Source organism: Lipotes vexillifer, unplaced genomic scaffold (genome assembly GCF_000442215.2).
Source record: "Lipotes vexillifer unplaced genomic scaffold, Lipotes_vexillifer_v1.1 scaffold621, whole genome shotgun sequence".
NCBI lineage: Eukaryota > Metazoa > Chordata > Mammalia > Artiodactyla > Lipotidae > Lipotes > Lipotes vexillifer.
This window is the reverse complement of record NW_006792411.1, coordinates 96,972-124,723: the sequence shown is the minus strand read 5'-3', so window position 1 is coordinate 124,723 and position 27,752 is coordinate 96,972. Positions and strand designations below refer to the sequence as shown.

Sequence of the window (27,752 nt, the reverse complement as noted above, 5' to 3'; positions counted from 1 at the left end):
TCTGTTTGACAGACTCTAGGTCCATCCACCTCACTACAAATAACTCAATTTTGTTTCTTTTTATAAGCCCACATTTCATTTTAATCAAAACCAAAAACTAGAATATGTTATTCCCTAAATAGGCAACAATGTATTTTATTTTATAAGCACTGTAGAGATTTAGTAAATAGCATGTGTGATTAATTCAGAAACAACCTCTGACACTTGACTCAATACATGTAATAGCTTCCTTTTCATTTTTTATATGAGTTAAATGCAGACCAGCGAGCCACTGGGCAGTCAGTCCTGAGTAGGTTTGTAATCTTGGGCTCCATGGGAATATCTTTCATAAAAATAAAAAAGGAATGGGTTGATGTTTCTATTAAAAGATTCTGTAATGCTAGGACTTCTACACAGCTTAAATAATGGTTGGAGGGGGTTCATTGTTTGAGGAGAAATGCTCAAATGTTATTTTAGTCACTTGTGGCGCCATTGGATTAGGATGCACACTTGGCTTAGAATATCGTTTACATCATTACTTTGTTCTGTTGAAGACCTATGGCATGCAAACAATTCAGCATACTCTCAAAAATACATATAGTATGCCCAGTAAAATACATTGGCTAGCATAAAAATCAAAGGAAATAGTAGTTTGGAATATCGATCAACATTACTGGGGTTTTGAATTGTGAAATAATCAACAATCCTGCCCATCTTATCTCGGAAGATAAACTTGAACTTGTCACTAGTTTTCATTGTCAGGTCACTGTAGTCAACGTTATCGCTGGAAATTTCAATGCTGGCAAAGCTGATCTTCCGTTTAAAGCTGGAGATGGAGCTGTTGATGATGTTAGTGATGTTGACTTCTTCCACTTCCTTTGCCTTCCCCTAGTTCATAAACAGGGCAGTTAGATTGATAGACTTGACTCAGCAAAATAAATAAGTGGGTATTTATATACTTAGAGGCCTTAGTATTGAATAATTAGGTTTAGGAGAGACCAGTACTGAGTGCCTCATAAATTGGCTGGTAAGCAAGATTTGGCAGTCCTATTATCCTGTTTATAGGCACCCGTCCCTAGGTCATCAGCTTGTATAATGGGAAGAATAACCATTGCCCATTCTAGGTGTGCAGGGCCGTGTGGTAAATGTTAATTGCTCAGACCTTGAAGCTAGCTGACCTGGGTTCAAATCCCATTCTGCCTCTCACTATTGTGAAATTTTAGTCACCTTAATCCCTTTAGAACTCAATTTCCTTGCCTGCAAAATGTTGAGGACATTAATACTACCTCTTGAGACTGATGGGAAGATTAAATGGCATAAATTATGTAGAGCATTTAGTAGGTGTTTGATGAATTCCATTCTACTCCTGGGAGGAGGGAATAATTGATTATGAGAGTTAATAGAAATCAGCAGTGTCTTAAGGACTTTGCCACACAAACAGAAATAGCGATGCTCCTTGCAGTCCCATGGAGTTGCCATTCTCCACCATGGCTGGGACAACATAGACTTGGAAGAAAACTCCACGGTACGCAGAGACAACCTGGTCTGGGAAGAAAACTCCATGGGACACAGAGGCAACCTGGTACCAGGGCAGAGTCTGGGTGGGGTGGCAGCAGCCACTGTTGACTCTTACTCAAGCAGCACATCAGAAGCAGCCCAGGACTCTGACAGTGGCTGATCCACCATAGCTCACCACCATACCCCATACACACAGAGAGTCCACACAAGTCCTGCTTGCCCTGTTGTTTGGCTTCCCGACGGGACGGGGGGTGGCAGAGGCTGGGGGAATGCTCAGCTATGAAGGACAAAGGGAACTTGGACTCAAGGCTTCATCTGAGCAGAGCAAGGGCAACAATTGCTGGTGCCTGCACAGGCAGTACATCGGAGGGCAGTACACTCAGCCCTCTCTCTGAAGCCTACCCAAGCCGAGAGCCCCCACAGTCCTTCCTTGCTTCAGCACTTCCCCAGTGCTGGGAGAGGGGAAAACATACATTTAAAGGGGACAGAGCCAGCATGGGCCCAACCCTCAGGGCTTCTGCTCCAGCAACTTGGGATCAGATCCCACCACCAATAGGGTGGTGGTGGCCACTGAGCAGAAGGGAAGTCACACTTCACAACAGGCTCTAGCTCTAGCCCCTCCATTTCCAGCCCCACCTTCTTCCAGCAGAAGGTGGCAGAAGGTGATAGCTGCCAGCACACCCTGAGGAAAGACATGACATGCGTCAACACCAAATCCAGCAAAAGCAATCGGCACATGCACTCTGTATAAGGACACATCCACATAAGGATGCCCATGCAAGACTGCAATAGGTAACTGTTTCACCTAAACTCATAGAGGCAGAGAAATTTAAGCAAAATGAAAAGGCAAAGGAACTGGTCTCAGTTGAAAGAGCAAGAGAAACCCCCTGAAAAAATAAATAATGAAACAGAAATAAACAATACCAGATAAAGAATTCATAACATTGGTAATAAGAATGTTAACTGAATTAGGGAAAAGAATAGATGAATGTGGTGAGAATTTTAACAAGGAACTAAAAAAATATAAAGAAAGACCCAATCTTGGGAATTTCCTGGTGGTCCAGTGGTTAAGACTCCATGCTCCCACTGCTGGGGCCCCAGATTCAATCCCTGGTCAGGGAACTAAGATCCCACAGGCCACATGGTGTGGCCAAAAAAAAAAAAAAAAGACCCAATCAGAAATGAAGAATTCAATACTGAAATAAAACTCACACTAGAAGGAATGAAACAGACTAAATGATACAGAAAAATGCAGAAGTGGTCTAGAAGATAGAAAATGGAAATTACCCAATCAGAACAGCAAAAAGAAAAACAAATTTAAAAATATTAGAACAGTTTGAGAGATATATGGGATAACATCAAGTGTATCAGTGTTCACATTATAGGGGTCCCAGAAGGAGAAGAGAAAAAGAGAAGGGGATGGAAAATGTATTTGATGAAATTATGACTAAAAGCTTCCCAAACCCAAAAAAGGACCAAATATCCAGGTACAGGGAACACAGAGGGTCCCAAGCAAACTGAACTCAAACAAACTCACACCAAGACATAATTAAAATTCCAAATGTTAAAGAAAGAATTCTAAAGGCAACAAGAGAAAAACAAAGCATCATATACAAGGGAACCCACATAAGGCTATCAGCTGATTTCTCTGCAGAAACTTTGCAGGCCAGAGGGTGTGGTATAATATATTCAATGTGCTGAAAGGGAAAAACCAGTAACTTAGGTTATATTACCCAGCAGGGTTATTATTTAGAATTGAAGAAGAGATAAATAACTTCTAAGACAAGCAAAAACTAAAACAATTAATCAATAATAAGCCTACCCTAGAAGAAATGTTAAAGGGTCTTCGCTAAGTGGAAAAGAGGAATCTAGAGGAAAGGGAAAATCCCACTAGGAAAAGCAAATATATAGTAAGAATTGAGGACCAACCAGTTAAGCCAGTGCGAAGATTAAAAGGCAAAAAATTGTAAAAGCAACTGTAACTGCAAAAAACAGATGAAGGATAAACATGAGATGTAAAACGTGACATCAGAAACACAAAATGTGGGGGAGGGGAGTAAAAAATGTAGATCTTTTACAATGTGTATGAACTTAAGTGACTACAAGTTTAAAACAAGTAGGTATAGTTATAGGTCAATATATATGAACCCTATGGTTGCTACAAGTCAAAAACCTACAATAGATACACAAAAACTAAAAAGAAAGGAACGTAAGCATATTATTAAAGGAAATCATCAAACCACAAGGGAAGAAATAAAAAGAGAACTGAGAAGAACCAGAAAAACAACTGGAAAAGAAGTAATAAAATGGTAATAAGTACATACCTATCAGTAGTTACTTTAAATGTCAATGGACTAAATGCTTCAATCAAAAGACATAAGGTGGCTGATTGGATTAAAAAACAAGACCCACCTATATGCTGCCTACAAACGAGCTAAATACAGACAGATTGAAAGTGAAGGAATGGAAAAAGATATTTCATGCACACAGAAATGACAAGAAAGCCAGGGTAGCAATATTCATATCAAACAAAACAGGCTTTAAGACAAAGTCCATAACAAAAGACAAAGAAGGGCATTATATAATGATAAAGGGATCAATACAAGAAGAGGATATTACACTCATTAGCATAAATGCACCTAATACAGGAGCACCAAAATATATAAAGCAAATACTGACAGACATAAAGGGAGAAATTGACAGTAATACAATAATAATGGGGAACTTTAACACCCCATTTACACCAATGGACAAATCATCCAGACAGAAAATCAGTAAGGAAACAGTGGTCTTAAATGACACATTTGAACAGTTAAACTTAATAGATATCTATGGGACATTCCATCCAAAAACAGGAGAATAAACCTTCTTTTCATGTGCACATGGAACTTTCTCCAGGATAGATCATATGCTAGGTCACAAAACAAGTCTCAGTAAATTTAAGAGGACAGAAATTATATCAAGCAGTTTTTCCAACCTCAAGAGTATGAAACTAGAAACTAATTACAGGAAGAACATTGGAAAAAAACAAAAACATTTGAAGACTAAACAAAATGCCACTAGAAAGCCAATGGGTCAATGGATACATCTAAGAGGAAGTCAGAAAATACCTCAAGGCAAATGAAAATGGAAACAAAACTTTCCAAAATCTATGGGATGCAGCAAAAGCAGTTCTAAGAATCAAGTTTATAGCAATACAGGCTTTCTCAAGAAACAAGAAAAATCTCAAATAAACAATCTAACCTACCATCTAAAGGAATTAGAAAAAGATGAACAAGCAAAGCCTAAAGTTAGCAGAAGGAAGGAGATAATAAAGATCAGAGAGGAAATAAATAAAATAGAGGCCAAAAAAATAATAGGAAAGATCAATGAAACCAAGAGCTGGGTTTTTTAAAATGATAAACAAAATTGATATAAACCTGTTAGCCAAGCTCACCAAGAAGAAAAGAGAGAGAACCCAAATAAAATAAATGAAAGAGGAGAAATAACAACTGATACCACAGAGATACAAAAAATCATAAGAGAATACTACAAACAGTTATATGCCAACAAATTGGACAACCTAGAAGAAATGGACAAATTTCTAGAAACATCCAGCCTGCCAAGACTGAATCAAGAAGAAACAGACAATTTGAACAGACCAATCACTAGTGGTGAAATTGAATTTGTAAAAAACAAACAAACAAAACAAAACTAAAAAACCTCCCAGCAAACAACAGTCCAGGATCAGACTGCTTCACAGGGGAATTCTACCAAACATATAAAGAAGAGCCAATACCTATCCCTCACAAACTATTCCAAAAAAAATGAAGAGTACAGAACACCCCCAAATTCATTTTATGAAGCCACCATTACCCTGATACCAAAACCAGGCAAAGACACTACAAAAGAATTACAGTCCAATATCTCTGATGAATATAGATGCAAAAATCCTCAAGAAAATATTAGCAAACCAAATCCAACAATATATAAAAAGCATCATATACCATGATCAAGTGGGATTTATTCCAGGGATGCAACAATGGTTCAGTGTTTGCAAATCAATCAATGTAATACACCACATTAACAAAAGGAATGATAAATATCACATGATCATCTCGATAGCTGCAGAAAAAGCATATGATAAAACATCCATTCATGATAAAATCTCTCATCAAAGTTGGTATAGAAGGAACATATTTCAAAATAATAAAGGCCAATTTTTACAGACCTACAGTTAACATCATACTCAATGATGAAAGGCTGAAAGACTTTCCTCTAAATTTAGGAACAAGATAAGGATGCCCACTCTTCCCACTTCTATTTAACATAAATAAAAGACATCCAAATTGGAAGAGAAGAAGTAAAACTGTCCCTACTTGCAGATGTCCTGATACTTTACATAGAAAACCCTAAAATCTCCACCAAAAAATTATTAGAACTAATGAATTTAGTAAAGTTGCAGGATACAAGATTAATATACAGAAATTTGTCGCTTTTCTACGCACTAATAATGAACTATCAGAAAGAGAAAGCAAGAAAGCCATCCCATTTAAAATGGCATCAAAAAGAGTAAAATACCGAGGAATAAACTTAACCAAGGAGGTGAAAGACCTATACTCTGAAAACTATAAAATACTGATGAAGAAAACTAAAGATGATACAAAGAAATGGAAAGATATCCCATGTTCATGAATTGGAAGACATAATATTGCTAAAATGTCCATATTACCTAAAGCAATCTACGTATTTAATGCAATCCCTATCAAAATGCCCATGACATTTTTCCCAGAACTAGAACAAATAATCCTAAAATTCATATGGAACAAAAAAGACCCCAAATTGCCAAAGCAATCTTGAGAAAAATGAACAAAGCTTGAGGTATCACCCTCTCTGACTTTAGGCTATGCTATTATAAAGCTACAGTAATCAAAATAGCACTGACACAAAAACAGACACACAGATCAATAGAACAGAACAGAATTGCCTATGGTTAATTAATCTGTGACAAAGGAGAAAAGAATATATAATGGAGAAAAGACAGTTACTTCAATAAGTGGTGCTGGGAAAACTGTACAGCTTTAAAAGAATGAAATTAGAACATTTTGTCACACCATACACAAAAATAAACTCAAAATGGATTAAAGACCTAAATGTAAGACCTGAAACCATACAACTCCTAGAAGAGAACATAGGCAGAACACTCTTTGACATAAATCATAGCAATATTTTTTGGATCACTTTCCTAAGACAAAAAGAAACAAAAGCAAAAACTGAACAAGTGGGGCCTAAAATTTAAAGCTTTTGCACAGCAAAGGAAGCTATCAATAAAATGAAAAGATAACTTACTGAATGGGAGATAATATTTGCAAATGATATGAACAACAAGGGGTTAGTATCCAAAATACATAAACAGGGACTTCCCTGGTGGCACAGTGGTTAACAATCCGCCTGCCAATGCAGGGGACATGGGTTCAAACCCTGGTCCGGGAAGATCCCACATGCCGCGGAGCAACTAAGCCCGTGCGCCACACCTACTGAGCCTGCGCTCTAGAGTCTGCGAGCCACAGCTACTGAAGCCCACACACCTATAGCGCATGTTCTGCAACAAGAGAAGCCACGGCAATGAGAAGCCCACACACCGCAATGAAGAATAGCCCCTGCTCGCCACAGCTAGAGAAAGCCTGCACGCAGCAACAAAGACGCAATGCAGCCTAAAATAAATAAATTAATTAATTAATTTTTTAAAAAAGTAAGCTAAAAAAACAAAATAAAAAAACCCCAAAATATATAAACAGCTCATACAACTCAATATCAAAAAAAACAAACAACCGAATCAAAAAAATGGGCAGAGGACCTGAACAGACATTTTTCCAAAGAAGACAAAAAGATGACTAACAGGAAAATGAAAAGATACTCAACATATCTAATTTTTAGAACAATGCAAATCAAAACAACAATAAGGTATCACCTCACATCTGTCAAAACGGCTATCAGCAAAAAGTCTACAAATAACAAATATTGGCTAGGATATGGAGAAAAGGGAATCCTTGTACACTGTTGGTGGGAATGTAAGTTGGTGCAGCCACTATGGAAAACAGTATGGAGGTCCCTCAAAAAACTGAAAATAGAACTACCATATGATCTAGCAATTGCACTCCTGGGTATATATCCAGGTAAAAATGAAAGCACTAATTCAAAAAGATACATGTATTCCAATGTTCACAGATGCACTATTTACAATAGCCAAGATATGGAAGCAACCCAAGTGTCCCTCGACAGACAAATGGATAAAGAATATGTGATATATATATATGAAATATTAGCTAGCCATAAAAATGAATGAAATTTTGTCATTTGCAGTAATGTGGGTGGATCTAGAGAATATTATGCTTAGTGGAATAAGTCAGACAGAGACAAATACTGTGTGATATCACATATATGTGGAATCTAAAAAATGAAACAAATGAATGTAAATAGCAAAACAAACAGATTCACAGATATAGAAAACATACTAGTGGCTATGAGAGGGGAGACAGAAAGGGGAAGGGGCAAGATAGGGGTATGGGATAAAGTGATGTAAACTACTGTGTATAAAATAGATAAGCAGCAAGGATATATTGTACAGAACAGGGAACATTAGCCATTCTTTTGTAATAACTTTTAATGGAGTATAATGTATAAAAGTACCGAATCATTATGCTGTAACACCTGAAACTAATATAATATTGTAAATCAACTCTACTTCAATTAAAAAATAAATTTAATTTAAAAAATAAATAATTTTTTAAAAAAGGAAGCCTACAGGGAGTAAAATAAATGAAATACATATTCTTTGGCTGGCACATATGATCATTTTGCCTTTGGTACTTGAGTAGTATAATTGTGAAACCCTATTCACAATAGTTAAACACAAGAGAAAAGGCAACTGGATCTTTGGGCTATTCTGAATCCTCATTTCCTCACCATTGGACCCTGTGCAGTCCTGGCACTTTGCTGAAGTAGGGCAGCTCTTCTGCACTGGATCCCTGTCATTTTTTTGCCTGTTAGCAGGAGCTTTAGTATGCTAACGTCTATCAAATTGGGCTTCCAAAGAATCCCAGGGTTCCGTAGGCCTGCAGAGAATAATAGTTAAGGGCATGGCCCGTTGCCCTCTTCAAGTGGGAATAACAGGTAAGTGTCAGGCTTTGGAGCCAAGCAGATTTGGCTGGTGCGAATCCCAGCTCTGCCTCTTACTGTCTGTGTCCCCTCGGATAAGTCATTTATCTTTCCATACTCGGATCCCACAACTATAGAAATGGAGATAGCCTTACTGGGTTGTTATGAGCATTTTAAATGATATAATATTTTCAAAGAGCTTGTGACTGTGTCTGGCACATACATGCTCAATTGATAATAATCATTATTATTATTCTGAGAGCTGGACCATGGTGTTTCACAGCTAAGTCAGATAATAAGTCTTTCCCTTTTAGCAGAAAAATATGCTAATTACGAAATTTGCCACAATTTAATTTTTCCATACATTTTTCAGTAAACCATTACTTGTATAATTTAGGAAAACAAAAACGCGACAAAAGAATAAATATTAAATACTTATTAATCTGAAACATAAGCAGCTGATCATGTTAGGTTTGATACTGGGTTTTTCATGGATGCTTGTTCTTGCGGTTGTGATTTTATGTTGCATACAGATAACACCGTTATTTTCTGCTGGAAATTTAAACATATTAATATCTCACTGTATTTGGTGATAAGAGCAGTCTTTTTTAAAAGGTGTCATGACTCTCAGATTCCCCCAGCTGAACAACGATGAGAATCACTGGTGCAAACTGAATCACTGGGGGTCGGGAACCAGGTCCAGGTCATCTCTGCAGACCAGTATATGGCACAGGTGATAAATCATATATAGGGCCCTCAAAATTCTTACCCTATCTTTGGCTGCCATCTGCTGTAGGGAGCTGTAGTGGGCAACTGCATATTCCAGGAGGGCCCCAAACACGAAGCTAAAGCAGATCCCCAGGTACACGTCAATGGCCTTTATGAAGCAGTTGGTGTTCGGAAGAGAAGTGCGGGACCCAATCATCAGTGTGGTCATTGACAATACAGTGGTCACTCCTGGGAAAAAAAGTAAGCAATGTACCCACGTCAGTGGGCAGTGAACCTTCCATCACCCCCTGGCAGACTGTCTCCCTTCAAGACTTGGCAAGGTGAGGACAGGACTCAGAAATAGAGCATAGCTCATTCTGAAAAGTCTGTGGCCTTCTGGAAAAGGGTTGATTTGTCTATTTTATACAGATATGAGTGATACGATTTTCTAAATGTTTCGCCTTCTGTCTTCTCAATGGAGGGAGGAGTTCAGTAAACAAAGTAACAGACAATAGACCATCGAATCACAATTCTCCCTTATCTGTCACTGTCAAACACAAGTTTAAAAATGCATTATTCCTAAAGTAGTCTCTCTGTCTCTCTTTCTCTCTCTGTAAAAGAGTCTCTCAAGAAACCAGCTCCTGGAACTGTCCTGGGAATATCAATGAAAACAATGGTAGAAGGTAAAAAAAAAAATAAGGATCTAATAACCCAGTTCTTAGAAATCTCCCGTCGGAGCTACTTACCAATGCAGGTTCTTGCAGGAACTGAATCAAGGGAGATCCAAAACGAAACCCAGGATAACACCACCAGGAAAGTGGAAGGAACATAGGTTTCCAAAATGAAATACAGGACGTTCCTCTGAAGCTCAAATTGCAAGACCAATCGTGTATAATTTCCTGATAGGGTGAACAAGGGATAGGAAATCATCCCCGCTCACCAGAGTGGTTTCCCTGTGGGATGTTTAACTTCACTATATTCACATTAAGCCATCTGTTGTTCACCAAAACATAGTTAATCATGAACTGTCATCATAGTTTCAATGAAAGAAATTGCGGTTGTAGAGAATGGGATTTGTGGGAGTGCTGATGCCCTCACCCAGGATCCTCTTCTTGTGCCTTTCTCTGTCATAGTATTCCTGCAGCATCATAACTGCTGGTTTCCTTGACATCTACTTCACTAGACTGTGAGCCCCTTGGGGACCTTTTCAGTAGTAGGTGTGGAGCAGGTAAAAGTGCGAAGCCCAAACCCTACTGCCCCACCGCACCTCAGAAGGGTTCCTGGGCCCCAAAGGGACCAAGTGGAAAAAAGATGATATTTCAGACTCAGAATACAACTCAGCTATTTTGCTTTTGTGCAGTTTGTCCCACGAGTTACCTGTTTCCTGCTGCGATCTGGTAGCTAATGTGAAATACTGTTGTATGGTGTACTGAGCAAGCCGCAGGTTCTCCAGCCCGCGCACAGAGTCATTCCCTCTCAGCCAGCTGAACTCCACGTCATTCCCATCGTAGCCCCCTGGCAAGTGAAACAGTGCCCTGATCAGCAGAAGAAGGTAGCAGATTGAACTGGTCTGGAAAATGCTGTGGTATGGAGGAAACAGAAGCTCTGTCTTGATGGTGCTAAGTCCAAGGATGATCCCATGCAAAATTTAGCATGATTTCTCAAGTGTAATTGCAGTGTCTACTCAGAATGAGATGACCTGCTAGGGCTTTTCACCATCAACTGAGAACCGTTTCTATGCTAAACATCGTGTAGACCTGGTAGATGATAAGCAACTAGAAATGGCCTCTATCATTATTTAAATGATATTTTTGAACATGTATCTGTGAACCCACAAAGGCCTGTGCTAGACATTGCTTTTCAGGACAGTCTAACACCTCGGAGGGGGTTCTCAGGGACTTTACAGTTGGTCTATTCATATTTTCATATTGGCATAAATGCAAAACAAAAACAAAAAACCTTCAGCCAGCCACTTTATTGATGTATGTAAACATAGGTGCTTGATAAATCCCAAAGCAGTTTTATCAATATAGCTGGTGATAGTAATAATAGCTACCTTTTATTAAACATTTATGTCCTTTACACATTATGTCTCTAAGGTTCTCATGAGCTTGCAAGGTAGACCTGCATATTTCTTCATTATTTAAAGCTTTTTTAAAAAATAAAATAGAAATGGATCTTATACTTGATATATATAAAGTAGAGCTTACATTTTTCCTCAAATGTTATTATTCAATAAATGCCGTGCCTTAGAATTGAGGAACTATAATGTTTTGCCCATTTTATACATGAAAATTATCAGATTCTGAGAGGTTGCATAAGTTTCTCAGGATACCAGTGCAAATGAAAAACAAACCAGGATTGTACCTCAAGAAAGTTTAATACCAAAGCCCATGGACGATGATGATAATAATATCTATCATTTAGTAAGCAATTACCTTTCTAAGTGCTTTACAACATTATCATCTCATTTAATCCTCAAATGATACCTTTGAGAAGATAGATGAATGGTTAATAAGCACATGAAAAGATGCTCAAAATCATTAGTCATTAGGGAAATGCAAATCAAAACCACAGTAAGATACCACTTCACACCCACTAGAATGGCTGTAATTAAAAAGACAGACAGCAACAGATGGTGAGAATGTGGAGAAGCTGGAACATTGCTGGTGGACATGTAAAACGGTGCAACCACTTTGGAAAACAGTTTGGCAGTTTCTTGAAGACTTGAACATAAATTTAACCCAGCATTTCAGTCCTAAGTATCTGTGCAACAGAATCAAATCATGTCCACAAAAGGACCTGTACACAAATGTTACAGCAGTGTTATTCATAACAGCTGAAAGGCGGAAACAAGCCAAAGAGACTTGTACTACTTATATTCTTTTGTCTGGAATAAAAAGGAATAAAGCAGTAAAAAGGAATAAAGTACTGATGTATGCTTCATCATATATGAACTAAAAAACATTATGCTAAGTGAAAGAAGCCGGATGCAAAAGACCACATGTGGTATGATTCCATTCATATGGAATATCTAGAAAAGACACATTCATAGAGACAAAAGGTATATTAGTAGTGGTCTGGGAGCTGGTGGTGGCAATGGGGAGTGACTGTATATGGGCACTAGGAGTCTCTTTGGGGTAATGGAAATGTTCTAACAATGGAATGTGGCAACGGTTGCACAACTCAGAAAATTTACTAAAAACCTTTGAATTGTACACTTAAAATGGTTGGATTTTATGGTATGTAATTTATACCTCAATAAAGCTGTTAAAAATAACTCTTTGAGTCAAATACTATTATTTTTCCTACTTCACTGATGAGGAAACTGAGGTTAATTCTACTCACCCAAAGTCACCCAGCTAGTGAATGGAAAAGCCCAGTGATTCTGGTACCTGTGATCTTAAACCTGGAACTTCATTTTCCAAGGCTACTGAGAAGTAGGATGCCAGTGTTGGGACTAACATTTTGTTAAGTCTTAACCTATGGTATCCACTGTCTGTCAGTGGTTATCTCCCCCTCCATGGGGGGGAGAAGTGGTCATGAGCTCTTAGAGGATTTCCAGGTAAAAATTGTCTGTGCACTTTCCCTTGGAAGCACCCCCTCATTTACTGAAGCCAGCTGTCCAAATAGGCCTAGAATCCCAAAGAAAAAACATATCTAAAAAAGTAAGCTGTACAAGCCTCTACTTAGATACTTTGCTATTACAGCTGGTAAATGTTCACAGTCATTACATTCTCACTGCTCTGTCCCTGAGTGGATATGGGCAACTGTGGGATGGTATCCATTCTTGTCTAGGGATGGTGTTCAGGAAAAATGCCCTTGGTGAGGTTTCTGTACCCAAATAACTGCTGATAAACATTCAATGAAAGCTTCCTCTGCTCACTGGGGACAATATTTGTGCAAGCAGAGTGCTGAAGTTTCCAGGAGAATCTCACTCCTGGGTTTTGAGATGAGCACAGCCGTCCGTGGAGGGCAATTGCCTTTTCTATGTGGGGCTGAAAATGAGTTCTCTTTTTGATACCTCAAGTTTTAGTCTGCCCCCAAACAGCTGTATTGCTTCAAGAAGGTTTTGCATGCATTTAATCAATAAGGTAATTAATCTGCCTGCCTTTAATTAAATGTCTACCTCTGAAAAATGCTGCCTCATAATGGTTGTGTTTCTTGGATGTTGGCCACTTGTGTCCTTATGTAAGAAGTGCCCAGCGGTTTCCAGCACTTGACTGTAGTTTTTCCTTCTTGCACGAGCCATGCCTTGATACCTTGATAACTCCTATATGCGGCATTTTCTTCCCAGAACACATATCACAGGTGCCACCTCCCCATGGTGGGCATTTCAGAGTGGTTTACTAAGGAATCATGGAGATCACTCACGGTGCCAGGAGTTCATTTGACACACATCAACTTAGAGTAAATCCTCCTTCCTCATCACAAGCAAATCCCCAGATTGCAGTTTAGATGCCCACTTGCTGACATTATAGATTAAGCTTTATATATATATCAAACAATTTATTTTAGAAGTTGGAAGCAGTCTTGCAATAAATGTCAGTGATTGTTTTGTATACTTGCCATTTCTAACTTCTGCTGTGTTCTTTCTGGCTTCCATGAGTTCGCAGATTCTGAGGCCCCCTCCTAGTCCTATTGACCCCTGTTTGCTTGACTGTCTTATCCACTTTTAGGTGGAAATATTTGGTGCCAATGCACAGTGGTCCTCTCCCAAAGATGTAATACTGTAAGGTTTGTTTTTGAGCAGTCTCCAGATCTCTCTGGATGTACACCCAGAAGGTCTGAACCCATTGTAATCAACATCAAGGAGAGAAAGGCCACTATGTATAGGACACTCTTCATGAAAGCACAGATCTAAGTCACCCCAAAAAATCATCTAAGGGGCCCACACGATGTATACTCACAGCTTTCTAGTTGCAACTTGCATGTCTGTGTGTCCATGGGGTATTTAGACAGGTCCATGTTACATGCAACGGTTGTTGTGATTCTAAGAAAGGAAAAATGGATTCATGGAGAGTGTTATGAGGATGCTATAGAAAGTATACACTCCCTCTTTAGGGCCACTCCAAGAGAACTTTCACCTTGACTCTTACAGTGAATGTGTGACTTGGTGCCTACATTCAAAGCAGTCCTGAGTTTTTCTGTGCTAAGTGACATCTGTGAGACTCAGTTAAAGCTTGGGGTCCAGAGTGGAGGAAGTTGGAATGTTGGCAATTCAGAGGCAAACTTGCAACAACATTGCAGAACAGAATCATTCACTGGCTTGTTTGAGATGCTTTTTCATTCAGTTTTTAAACTTATTCTTCAGGAGAGACCCATGAGGAGTCCGTGCCTATGCAAAATGCTTCACGTGAATTATCCCTTTGAATCTTTAAAGTAGCTTTACTCGGTAGGAAATATTATTATTCTCCTTCTGCTGCTGAGGAAACGGGAGCTCAGAGAGTCAAGTAACTTGCCTAAGGTCACAGAGCAAGAACTTGCCCCCAAATCTGTCTGACTCTAGAGCCAGGCTATTAATCATCATCCATCATTTGTAATCCTTGTACAGGATACTGTGTTATGTACCATAATACAGACAGACACACACACACATGCACACACACACACACACACACACACACACACGTGCTGTGGGAATACGAGGAAGGGGCACCTTAATACTGACTGGAGTTGGGGTCAAGGGAGAGGTCTATTGGACTTCTTGAAAGAGGTGCTGGGGTTCTGGATGACCTTTGCAAAATTCAGTGCAGCTGAGGAGTGTCAGATAAACGGTCCGAAAATTCAGCTCATTGCTTAGCTCAGTCCTTGTTTTATAACTTCAGCCTCTCACTTGGGATTTAAGATCAGCCTCATGAATATTTGGTTCCTGGCCTTCTGCTGAAGGCCTCTAGCAGTGTTTGCAGTCCTTGTCCAGCCCTGGCACAGGCAGCGATGAGTCCTCCGCCTGTGGGCTGCCTTACCTAGCACTTTGGGGGCATCTTCCCTGTTCCTGCCAACCAGCGGCTCGATGAACGATTGGGTGGGAGGAAGTTTTGGCCTCAGGGATTTGTAGAAGGGGCAAAGGGGAACCTGTGACTACAGGTGGTGAGGCTTGGAGGACTATGCTTTGCTTCTCTGTCTGTACAAGAATGACTCAGCTTAGTAAAGATGTATTGTGGAGCCACCGCCACCCCGCTGAGCCCCATGAAAGGAAAGTTCTTTGTGTCACCTCTCTGTTGGCTCTTGCTGTTCCCCTTACCTCTTCTTGGCGAACTTCCTTTAACTCTTTAAGATTCAGCTCAGAGTCCTGTGAAAGCATCCTCTAACATCACCCCAAATCACTAACCTACTCTCCACCTTGGGGCCCCAGCACCCTGACTTCCTTTCCTTATGTGTCTGTGTCAGGACAATGTCTTATTCAGCTCCATATCTGCAGTGTCCAGCATGGGCCTGGCACAGAGCACACATTCTCAGTAGATTCTTGTTGAGTCGAACTGAACTGAGAAAGGGCCCTTCTGCTCTGGGGACAGGGATCTAAGAAGGCAGGCACATGAAAAGGGTAGGTGGTTATTCGAGCGCTGTTCAGAATTCCTTTGCCTTTCCTCCCCGCTCTTTCCCCTCCAACCCTGAGGTCGCAGGTACCCAGTTACCTGAGAGCATACAGGACTGTGCCATTGGAGAAGAGGCGGATGAGCCTGTTTCCCACAGTGACTTCATGGAGGAAGGACTTTTTGGACTCCACGATGTAAGTGTCTGGCACCCAGAGGAACTCCACTAGGCGTGCATCCAGAGTGAAGCTCTTGTTGCCTTCGAACACCAGCCGCTGGTCCGTCCAGCGCTGTCTGAGGTATATGGTGGCTGTGTAGTCCTGAGGGGGCAGCCGGGGGGAGGAAATGGATGGAGGGAGAAAGCTCAGAAAAGGGAAGGAAAAGGGTCAAGTCTTACTCCCCTACCCACCTCCACTGAGGTCAAGAGCACATACTACAGTAGACATGGGTAAATAAAGTTTGTCTTGAGGTGGTGGCCTGTAGCAATAAGAGAACAAAGCACCTTATTGATTCTGGATAGTAACGCCCACTGCCAAAAGGGGGCCCCCACAGGAGCATGTTCGGGGTCTTAACTTACTTGCCCTGGATCACAGAGGCCACACCAAATTGTTGAAGGTTTTGGTGAGCAAGGTGCTTAGGTTGTCCAGGATTTACCCAGAGTCTGCAGTGGACCCTCTTGGCAAACTGCCTTTAGTGTCACCTTATCTATAATGTGTTGTCTTAAGTGAGAGGATGGTTGAAAGCAGTTATGTGATTGTTGGTGTTCATCAGCTTGTCTCCCACTCTGTGAGGGGCCATGTGACATTCAGGCTTCCCCCCTGCACTTTTATTCTTTTCCCCCACTTTTATCCCTCACCAAGTACACCCACTCCACTCCCTCATTTCTCCCCTCCTAGCCTTTGAATCCACTTTCCTTCTGATACTCAGAAGATCTGTTTCACAAGCATCTTCCACTGTCTTGAGCTTCAGGACAGGTCTCCAGCTTCTGCCATATTCCAAGTAAGTCTCTGTTCTGCTTTGAGTAGCTAGAACATGTATCCTCATAAAACACAGGAGAGGGGCTCCTTGGGGGGGAAGACGGGGGGGCCACACTTACCATGTTACTCTCTGAAATACTGGAAATACTTGCAATGTCCAGAGTCAGTGCTATCTGAACAGGTTCTCCTAAGAATGAAGAAAAACCAGAAAGACTTCCATAGAAACACAAACAGATTTCCTAACCCTACATTAGCACAATTTAAAAATATGCATATATTAGAAAATTATGCCTATTGGAAACTTTTAAACAATTTAGAAGTATATAAAATACTTCTAAATGAAAGGTTAATTTCTATCCTCCCCATCTCAGGAGGAACCGCTATGTAGAGTGTGCCTCCCTTTTGTATGAAAAAAAAGACACAAATATGTAGTTAGCTAAATACATAAGAGAGAGACCACACTATTAATTAGTGTATATTTTAAAGAATGTAGCGGTATTTGCTGCTTCTTACTTGGAGGATTTTTTCCTGTGGTGCTTGCAAGGGACTCATTAGAAATGTAATAGAGATTTGGTAATTTGTACACAAATATATTCCCCCCCCCAACCAAGTAAATTTACCACAAGATGGCATTCAAGACTGCTCATGGTTGAGCTCCCGCTCACCTCCTGACACTTTCCTCCACCTCCTTTATTCTCCAAGAACCCTAAACTATTTAGAATTGCAGAGCTGTCCACGTTTCATCTGGTGTGCAGATGTCGGGCCTCAATCCTGGAGTCCCAGCAGATGGGCCAAACTCCTGAGAGGACCTGTCTTAGCTCTCAGGACTGAGGTTTGGGAGCCACCATTCTCGGCAGCCAGGCCAGGCCAGGGACGTTTACTCCTCCTTAGGCTGGACATGTGGAACAAAAGCCCAGGAGTCAGAAAGACGTGAGTTTCGATGTGGGAAAAGTTACCAGATCCTTCAGAACTGCAGTTTGCTCACCTGCAGGTTTGAATATAATGCTAATGACATCAGAGGGTCACGGACAGGGTTAAATGAGACTAGGTGTGTGACAGCTTCTTTGCAGGGTGGTGGCAAGAGAGAATAGACATGAAGTGCCCGCCTAGCTGGACATCTAGAAGGTGCTCACAAATAATTATCTGTACGAAGCCCCCAGCAATGTTCCTGCCACATCCTACCAGGCACTCAGTAAACAGCATTCCCCTTCCCTTCCCCTCTCCTCCGGTGATCTTAGCTAATTCTGGAAAAGCAAAAACTTTCCTCACCAGGTTAACGATGGAGTAGCATTCACTTGCAAGATAACTGCGGACGCCTCGGGGAACTGTGACAACGCTTTAACCAGGAAAAGGAGAGGCCAAATCCAAAGGACGCTTAGAAACAGCAAACTGGGGGGAATCAGACAGAGCAGCCTAATGATCGATTGAAGGAAACCTAAGCCACAGGGTATAGGTAAGAATTTGGAAGTGGAGTTTTAAAGCCAAAGCAATTAACAATAATTAACTTAATACTTAGTGTTAATACTTGGTGGGAAAGGGGGAGATCTCTGAGGGCAGACCCTGGAAGGTGCTGAAGGAGTTATGGTGCTAAGCGGCTTTCTGCCCCTCAAGGCAGCAAGGTGCCGCGTTAAGAAGAGGAGCTTAGAGTCAGAGTGTTTGAAACCTCTGCTGGCCACATCATAGCAGGGTGACCTTGAACAAATTGCTAAACTTCTCTGTTCTACAGTTTCTTACCTGTAAAATAGAGCTACTAATGCTAGCCATCAAGGGTTGGGTTGGGAAGGTTACAGGATCTATCTTATGTGCCTGGAACACAGTGGGCAGTGGGGCAGTGCTGGTTGCCCCCCTCCCCGCCCCTTGAGAAACATGGAGAATGGAAAACACACAAGAGCTCCAGCCTCAGTGTGGGTTTTTGTTTGTTTGTTTAGTTTGTTTCTAGGTAGTCTAGTCTAGGCCTTCCTTCAGTTGGCTTTTTTTGTGTGTGTGTGTGTGTGTTACGCGGGCCTCTCACTGTTGTGGCCTCTCCCGTTGCAGAGCACAGGCTCCGGACGCGCAGGCCCAGCAGCCATGGCTCACGGGCCCAGCCGCTCCACGGTATGTGGGATCTTCCCGGACCGGGGCACGAACCCGTGTCCCCTGCATCGGCAGGCGGACTCTCAACCACTGCGCCACCAGGGAAGCCCCAGTTGGCTTTTTTATAGACTGGAGTTTGCTCCTTCTTCCCCTTGAGTTATAAAAGTTAGCTGTGCCACCAGAGGGCAGCTTTCCCCTAGGAAAGAGGTCAAAGCCAGGTTCTGGGCAGAGTTCAGGAGGGCCCGCTTGCAAACCTGTGCCATCCAGCTCAGTCCCTGAAAAACCCTATAGAGGTCTTGTCGCTCAAGGACATCAGGGTCCGAGAACTGGGTGGACAGACATTATGGAGAGCAACACTCCCTCCGTGGGCCTCGAGGCTGCCTTGTAAATGTAGGTTCTGTAGAAGGCAGAGTGCCACAGGCTCGTGACAAGGGGTGGGGGTTGTGCCTTCCCCTCCTTTTGACTGATGACCCCTTGCCCCATTTTTGCCCCAGGTGGATCTGGGCCTCACATCCCTTTAGGTCCACTCCAGGCTCAGAACGGGCACCTTGCCCTAGGACTCTGCACCTTGTTGGCCCGTGAGCAAGCAACAAAAAGGGCAGTGTCAGGCTTCCCTGGTGGCGCAGTGGTTGAGAGTCCGTCTGCCGATGCAGGGGACACGGGTTCGTGCCCCGGTCCGGGAAGATCCCACATGCCGCGGAGCGGCTGGGCCCGTGAGCCATGGCCGCTGAGCCCGCGTATCCGGAGCCTGTGCTCCACAACGGGAGAGGCCACAACGGTGAGAGGCCCGCGTACCGCAAAAAAAAAAAAGACGAAAAAAAAAAAGGCAGTGTCCTGGCCTAATTGGGATCCAGGAGGCAGAGAAATTGTTGAGTGGACCCAACCAGATGTGGAGACTCATGTGCTTGTCGTTAGTGTTCAGTTGCTCCTGGGAAAACCATAGGAGGTTGAAGCCCCCCAAGGTCCCTTAACATAAGGACCTCAAATCCTAATTGTGTGGCCAGGAAGCTGCGTCTCTCAGATCTCCAACCGAAGGGGGTGTGATTGGCCCCAGCTGCTGTGCTCTGAAGTCTTCCACCACACTTGCTCGGAGGCCATGCTTCCCATGGGCTGCATCCCACCAGGGACTGAGCGTGGCAGGAATACTAAGGCAGGCCTGTCCCTGGGAGGCACAGAGATGGGAGACTCCTCTGATGGGAACTTTAGCTCAAGAACTCCCTGGTGGCCTTTCCAAACACACTTAGAATCGCACTGTAGTCTAAGACTCCTCCACCAGCCTTCCTTCCCTCCCTCCCTCCTTCCACTGGGGTCAGACCTGCATTGCGGTCTGACAGCTCTCCAGCTTCCTTCTTTTCTGCCCCATATTTTGTCATAGATATGGCCCCAATAAATATCTTGCACGGATAATCCCCTCCCAGTGTCTGTTCCTCAGAGGACCTGGACTGACCCACTAATCCTAGATCTGACCAGAGAATTTTATCATCTGAAGGGAGGAGCAAGAAGGAAGGGATTAAAATAGACTGCATCCTGATGCTGTATTTACACACTTCATTTCATTCAGTCCTCCCTGTGAGGCAGATAATATGCCCCCCAATTACAGAAAGGGAAACCGAGGCTCAGAAAGCTAAGATGCTGGCCCAGCAGTAGAGCCAGGAGCCAAACTCAGGTTTGTTCCACTCCAAGGCTCTTTCTACTAGTTTCTGCTCGAGGTAACAAGACATTAGTGACCACGTTGGTTCAGTCTTGCATTTTACAAACAGAGAGGCTGAGACCCTGTGAGGAGGTATGTAGTGGCCTTATTCTTTCCCTCCTTGCCTCATTCTTTCAACAAATATTAATTGATAATTTGCTATCTGTTAAGTACCAAGATGCTGCTGGGTTTGGTGAGGTAAATAAAGCAAGACTCCCCTAGGGGACTGCAGCCTAGAGCTGAGACAGACATAAAGCCATGACTTGGAGATATGTTCAAAACAACGTGTGAAGAAAGGGAATGGGGCCTGGAGGAATCTGGGTGGGCTGCTCAGAAGAGGAAGCCTTTGATCTAAGACATGAAGGAAAACTGGCATTCCACCAGGGAGTCAAATTGGAACAAGCCATTCTTGACAGGTAAACAGTCTCAGCAAAAAGCATGGAGACCAGGGAGGCCAAGGAGGTCAGGGGCCACATTTGTAGCAGGGCACAGTGGGGAGAAGTTGGGCACATGAGACGGACAGACAGATAGAGGCTGGGCTGGGAAGCGCCTGGTGTGCCATGCAAAGGGCTCTGGACTGTACGCTGAGGATACTGGGAAGCAGGCAGGTATTCTGAGCAGGCAAAGGACCCAGGGAGTTCATCCAGGTGGCAGAGTAGAGGGTTAGCCTTGAGGAAGCAGGCTGAGGCAGGAGGACCAGGTGGAGTAGTCCTGGTGAGACATGGTGGGTTCCTTGAATAATGACACTGGAAGTGTGGGCAGAAGGCGGACAGCGTGTGTGAGGTTGTGAGGGGGCTCTAGGAACCTCCTCAGTGGGGAGGAGTATTTTTGTATCCGGCAGGTGGAGAGACCAGAGAAAGTGCTTTCTCCAAGGTAGCATGAAAAATCATTGGCAGCTGTTTGTATCCATCACTGCCACTCCTTAACAGATTGCAGGTCAGAAGACGCAGTCCACTAAAACCTCCTGAAACCCTCGTCTGCATATTGTCTCTGTTCCTATCTTTTTGAATTGATGTCCTGGGCAAAAAGAATGACCTACCACCAAAATTGGGCCTGAGAAACTTGTTATATCCTGCTGTGAGATTCTCAAAGCCAGGCAGGGACAGCTTGTCACTTCTGCTGGCCTTGATGTTAAACTGATTCCCCTGGATGCACATCCTGGAAAAGAAAACGGGTTTCGGTGCACATGCTTGCTTACGTGTGGATAAACATGCCTACACACAGGCTTGAGCTTGTGTTTGCATGTCTGTGTGTGGTTGTGCTCGGATATGAGCAGTAACTTCCGCAAAGAGAAATCTCTGATTTTCAGCTGCTGAATTAATACATGTCCCGATCCCACTCCATTTTATTACCCATTTGCTATATATCACAGTGTCATGCTAATTTGGGAACACTCTAAGCACCTTCCCCCCCAAACCCAAGGGGTTCGTCCATCTATGACCCTTTTGGAAGCTTGACTTCTCCAGATAGAATAACTGGCAAGAAGTTGCATTTGTCCTGGTGCGTCAGGGAGGTGAAGGCCTGACGTTCTCTCTCACCGTTGCTAAGTAGAAAGCGCTGCTGCCCCTCCCACCACATGCAAAACCCAAAGCAGTTCAGCTCAAAGCCACCATGGGGTCGCAACGCTCACCTTCCAGTGAGGAGACTCAGATACATGAAGGTCAAGTGGAGACTGTGCCTCATGTTGAGGAGCTGCTTATGCAGAGAGAGGGGCTGAAGTAGAGATACCTGGGGAAACAGATGGGGTAGGTGAGAGGCAGACAACCCAAAAGGCTCACCTCCTCCCAGCCCAGCTTTTCTGTCCTGTGGGGCATCAGTTACAGCATTTTCTCCACGTCTGTGGGGAGCAGCCTCTTCCCACACCTTTCCGTTTCAGCTCCTGCCCCCTGAATGTCATCCAGGAGTGACTTCATTTTGAAGGATCACATTTTAAATCCAGCCCAAATAAAGGCTGAGGACTTGTTCAGAGAGTGGTTCACCAGAGCAGAAATATAGCTGGTCCACCCTGAGCTGCATATCTGGGGAGCCCCAGGACTGTCCTCACCCTGTCCTTGTCCTGACTTTGCCAGGAAGGACATCCTTCCTGGACTACACGCTCCCCCTGACCACGCCATGTATCTGAGGGTCTAGGCCTGTTAAGCAGGTCACGTAGCCAGGAAAAGAAAACTTCCCGAGGACCTCCATGTGCCAAGGAATGTGTTAGGTACTTTCCCACAGATCTTCTTGCTCTATCCTCACAATGGCCTTGTGAGATGGGCAGGTTAGCCCCTGCATTGTGTTGAGGAAACAGAACTCACGGAAAGGTCACTGTGCTAGTGAATGTCAGAGGAGACTCTGAAGCCAGGGCTGGCTGCCTCAAGACCCAGTCACACTGGCTGCTCTCCCAACCTCCTGGACCTGCTCCCTGGGTGCTTTGAGGCAGTTCTGCTGCTGTGGGTGAGCATTGTATGCGTGCAGACTGTCAGGGTAGGCATGGCCCAGGGGCATGGCCTCCTCAGATTTGGGAGCTGCTGTCAGATGTCTCTGAGAGAGCAAGAGACAGCCAGGCAGGTGAGCCTGTGACCCGTCATGCTGGTGACAGCAGAGTGGAGGTTCTTGGGGTGGGGGTGAGGGCTCAGGTCGCATTCCCAGGCAGATCCAGGCTGGGTCATTACCCTGTGCTTTGGTAGCTTCTGTGAACCAGGCCACTTTCTAGAGTCTTGCCATTCTGGGGCTTCGGGTGCAATTCAGCCATTAATTAACATTATTTTACTTACAAAACAAACACCTGCTTATTGTAGAAATGGAAATGAGATAGAGATGTATACAGTCAGAAGTGTAAATCTCAGTGATGTGTCATTGTAGGGTTATCAATTTAACAAACGTACACTCTGGTGGGGCACATTGATGGTGCAGGAGGCCGCACACCTGTATGGGGCTCAGTTTTGCTGTGAACTTAAAACTTCTCTGAAAAGTAAACTCTCTTAAAAAAACAGTGTAAATCCCTCCCTCACTCCTCTCTAGTCTCATACCTCCGAGATGACCACTGTTAACAGCTGTTTTATCCAAACCTCTACTATGTTTACATATACACATATATCTTTGCAGGAAGAAAAATATTTAACAGCAAAATTGGGATGGTAGCATGCATATATTTTTGCTATTTACATTTTCACTTTATATAATAAAGCAAATCTCTATTGAATATTGAATGCATGCTTGTACTGTGCCAAGAACCTCTCCAGTCCTCACAACAACTTTCTGAAGTAGTCACTACCATTCTCATTTTACAGATGAAGAAACTGAGGCTTAGAGAGGATAAGAAAAGTCCCAAGGTTACATAGCACGTGAGGGGCAGAAGTGAATCCAGGTAAGCTGAGCCAAGAGCTTTTTTTTTTTTTTTTTTTAGCATTTTTATGGTTTTGTTTATTTCACTTGCACCTTTTTTTAAAAAAAAATTGAAGTATACTTGATTTACAAGTGCTTTTAATCACTGCACCTGACACAGGCTCTTTCCCAATGTCAGTGGGACCTTTCCATGTCAATTCCTATAGATCTGCCTCATTCTTTCTGATGGCAGCAAGGTATTTCATAAGATCAGTGTATTAACATTTATATAACACATGTCATATATAGATACTAAGTTATTTCCAAATTTTTTACTGTTCCAAAATCAGTCATGAACATCTTTGCACATATGTAAACTCCTATAATTCTGCACTCTGTCATGTTTCTCTACCTCAGTCTTTTCCTTCTCACGCATCAACAATACCATTATCAATCCACCAATGGTCATAATCAAACTTTCTCCCTTTAGTTCATTTCCTCAACCCTTGTCCTTCCCCTTATCCCCGGCATCGAGTTTAAGAAGCAGAGGTAGTTCCGACATGTGCAGGTTTCCACTCCCATTCCCAGAATCGCCATCACATAAATACTGTGAGCTCCAAACTTGTCATATTAGCCTCCTTCCTACACAGGCAGTGTTCCCCTGTCATCAGTCTCTTCAATATAGACAGAAACACTTGTTGGGAAGCAGGAGTGGAGCCTGAATTAGGTTGAGGTGAAGAATGGCATTATTACCATGGGTCCACCTTGAGCAAATCACAGAAGGTGAAGGTGAAGGTGTGTGTCCTGGGTGGCAACACGGACAGGAACACCTGTGGCTCGAGTATCAGACAGAAGGTGCTCTACTCTTACTCTGCGCTTGCTCTGAGATTGTATTACTTCTCCCTGAGGTTCATTTCCCTTCACTGTAAAAGGGATAGGAATCAATAGTTCTTCAGGTGATGGTGAAACCTGATACAAAGTAGGTGCTCAGCAAATTCCAGATCCAGCCCCCTTCCCTCAGTCCCAGCAGGGCTTATATTTGGATCCCCTTCCCTTTCCTCCCTTCAGGCAATGGGAGGGGCCAGCAGTTCCCTTACCAGACAGCTGCCAAGGCTCCGTTAGGACAGGTCCTTCAGGTCTTCACGCTGGGCTTTCAGGTAGGGCATGGTCTTCTGGGTCCCCGAGATTCTCCCCATCATCAGCCCTGACCCCCTGGATGCAGGCACACAGTCACTCTCTGATGGAGTGGATCTCTCTGCGGGAAAGACAGAGCTGCAAGACCAGCCAGGCAGACAGGTGGGTGGAGCCTCTCCAAGCTCCTCCTCTGGGTGGAGCTCTGACCAGGTTCTGGGTGTCTGTGGGAATCCTCAGCTCCGGCTAGGGCTGCTGGCTGCCAGGCCTTTGCTTCTGAGTTGCCTCTCGGCCATGCTCCTGGACCACAGCCAGAAAAGACTCTTAAGATCAAAGACCCATGAAAGTCAAATAAAATGGGTAACGCCACCCATCATGTCTGGAAGATGAGTCTCCGGTTCTGAATTTGGAGGGCACTCCTCTGTCCTGGTATAATGGAATGGGGGTTTGCAGTGCGTATGCCCTTGGACAAGCCACTTCACCTCTCTAGTCCTCAGCTTCCCATCCATAAAATAGAACTTGACCATTTCTAAAATTCTGATTCCTGGTTACGTATTTGAAAAGCTTCTTTGGGATCAATAGAGAGCCTTGTCTATGTAAAAGGAGACTTGCAAATGCCAGGGCCTCGTGCTTTCCACTCTGGGAAGTTTCAAAAAGAGACATAGAGGTCAAGAGAATGGGGGATAGAGGCTGAGCAGGCCAACCCAGGAAGAGACAGGAGAGACTCTGGGAGAAATTTAGCTGTAGGTTTCTAGGTTGCTCTCCCTTCCCCGTCCCTACCCCTCACACAGAGGGTTTTCCATTCCCCACAAAGTCCATTTTAGGAGCATCCTTCTTCCACAGCCAGTTGAACCTCCTAACACAAGTGCTTCACAGTGTTCTCTGAGCCCTCAGTCCTCCCTGTCGCTATAGCCAGTGGCCTCGAAACTCACTCTTGGCTCCAGCCCTGTGGGAAGGCACAAGGAATTCCCTGGAGGCTTGGCCTTGCACCCTGAGGGAGCTGGGAGCCGGCAAGGGAGTCAAATGGAGAGGCCCAGGAGAGAGCTGAGTCTGTGGCAAGAGGCCCTGCAGCACCTCCTACCCTCTTTTTTTGTTTTGTTTTTTTTTTGGCGGTACACGGGCCTCTCACTGTTGTGGCCTCTCCTATTGTGGTGCACAGGCTCCGGACGCGCAGGCTCAGCGGCCATGGCTCGCGGGCCCAGCCGCTCCGCGGCACGTGGGATCCTCCTGGACCGGGGCAGGAACCCGTGTCCCCTGCATCGGCAGGCGGACTCTCAACCACTGCGCCACCAGGGAAGCCCCCTCCTACCCTCTTGACGTCGTTGCTGAGCTCCTGCCCAGACCCCTGCCTGTCTTGGAGGTGGGAAGGTGGGGAGATAGGGAGACAGTAGAAGAGGGAGCAAATGGAGCTTCAGGAAGTGAAAGGAGGTAGGAAGGACGGAGTGGGCCTTACCGCCTCATTTTACATGTGTGAATTTTATGTGTGTGAATAATTAGCACCCAGTTTTATTTGTGTATCCAGGGTGCCTCCTGGACACCCAAGGCTGCCCTTGTAGGGACAAGGGGATGTCCTACGTACTCCTGAGCACTTTAAGTGTTTATTGTGCCCTTGGGTGTGGGAATGAAGAACAAGCTAATTGCACAGAGAACTGTACTCAGTTCTCTGTAATGACCTGTATGGGAAAAGAATCTAAAGCAGAGTGGACATATGTATGTGGATAACTGATTCACTGTGCTGTATACCTGAAACGAACACAACACGGTAAATCAACTGTACTCCAATAAAAATTAAAAAAAAAAAAACAAATGAAGAGTTTTAGTGGTTTTGAAGCCTTTTGGTTAAAAATAGAAAAAAAATGCAAGAATCAGTCTGCAAGAACAATTGATCGACCTCGGAGAAGATAGGAAGTTACCAGCTGAATTTAAACAGAAGCCTTTGCATAGTTGATAAGACTGAAAATTTTGTGTGTTAGTAAGCACAGCCATTACTGTGATACGTTATCACATTTCCATTTGTGATACCTCTCTGAACCTTAGTGAGATATCTCTTTTCAGTTCTGAAAACTATGAGAGCCAAGTATCAAAATAATTTGAGCTTAGGGCTTCCCTGGTGGCACAGTGGTTAAGAATCTGCCTGCCAGTGCAGGGGACACGGGTTTGAACCCTGGTCCGGGAAGATCCCACATGCCGCGGAGCAACTAAGCCCGTGCGCCACAACTACTGAGCCTGCACTCTAGAGCCCGTGCTCTGCAACAAGAGAAGCCCCCGCAATGAGAAGCCTGCGCACCTCAACAAAGAGTAGCCCCCGCTCGCCGCAACTAGAGGAAGCCCGTGCACAGCAACGAAGACCCAACGCAGCCAAAAATAAATAAATATTTAAAATAATTTGAACTTAAAACCAGGTGGTCTAAATATAGAATGGCAGAATGTTAATATGAAGATAAAACAAACATAATAAAACATATCAACCACGTTGCACTCGCTGCAAATATTAGTATTCATAATAATTCCCTTCAGTGAAAAGTTTTTTTGTATGGTTAACAAAATCGGAGCTTAAATTTTTAATTACTTAAAAAGTAATTTCATCTCTAGCACATCCATTTGAATACCTTTCTATGTCTTACTGTGATAAGACATTGTGATTTACAATAAGAAATATGTATTTGGTCTTCATCCCGTTCCTGGCACGGAGCTCCTAAA

General features: G+C 43.4%; 1 protein-coding gene across 1 annotated transcript; it reads right to left on the bottom strand.

The window, feature by feature from the left end:
* Positions 1 to 72: 72 nt before the first annotated feature.
* Positions 73 to 25,168, bottom strand: GABRP (gamma-aminobutyric acid type A receptor subunit pi). The gene is made up of 10 exons (XM_007465526.1): positions 25,019 to 25,168; positions 22,246 to 22,343; positions 21,655 to 21,773; positions 16,972 to 17,039; positions 15,978 to 16,195; positions 14,253 to 14,335; positions 10,720 to 10,857; positions 10,089 to 10,241; positions 9,404 to 9,591; positions 73 to 867 (listed from the first exon to the last, which is right to left on the bottom strand). The coding sequence occupies exons 2-10, from the start codon at positions 22,296 to 22,298 to the stop codon at positions 565 to 567; spliced, it is 1,323 nt and encodes a 440-aa protein (XP_007465588.1). The 5' UTR covers positions 22,299 to 22,343; positions 25,019 to 25,168; the 3' UTR covers positions 73 to 564.
* Between the last annotated feature and the right edge of the window lie 2,584 nt (positions 25,169 to 27,752).

What these genes read in the sequence shown, in the direction of transcription:
- GABRP (XM_007465526.1), bottom strand. Translation starts at nt 22,298, where the DNA reads ATGAGGCACAGTCTCCACTTGACCTTCATGTATCTGAGTCTCCTCACT. An exon ending in GTATTTCAGAGAGTAACATG is followed by an intron (nt 16,196 to 16,971) that starts GTAAGTGTGGCC and finishes CTGCCCCCTCAG; the next exon opens with GACTACACAGCCACCATATA. An exon ending in AGATGGCAGCCAAAGATAGG is followed by an intron (nt 868 to 9,403) that starts GTAAGAATTTTG and finishes TTTATGAACTAG; the next exon opens with GGGAAGGCAAAGGAAGTGGA.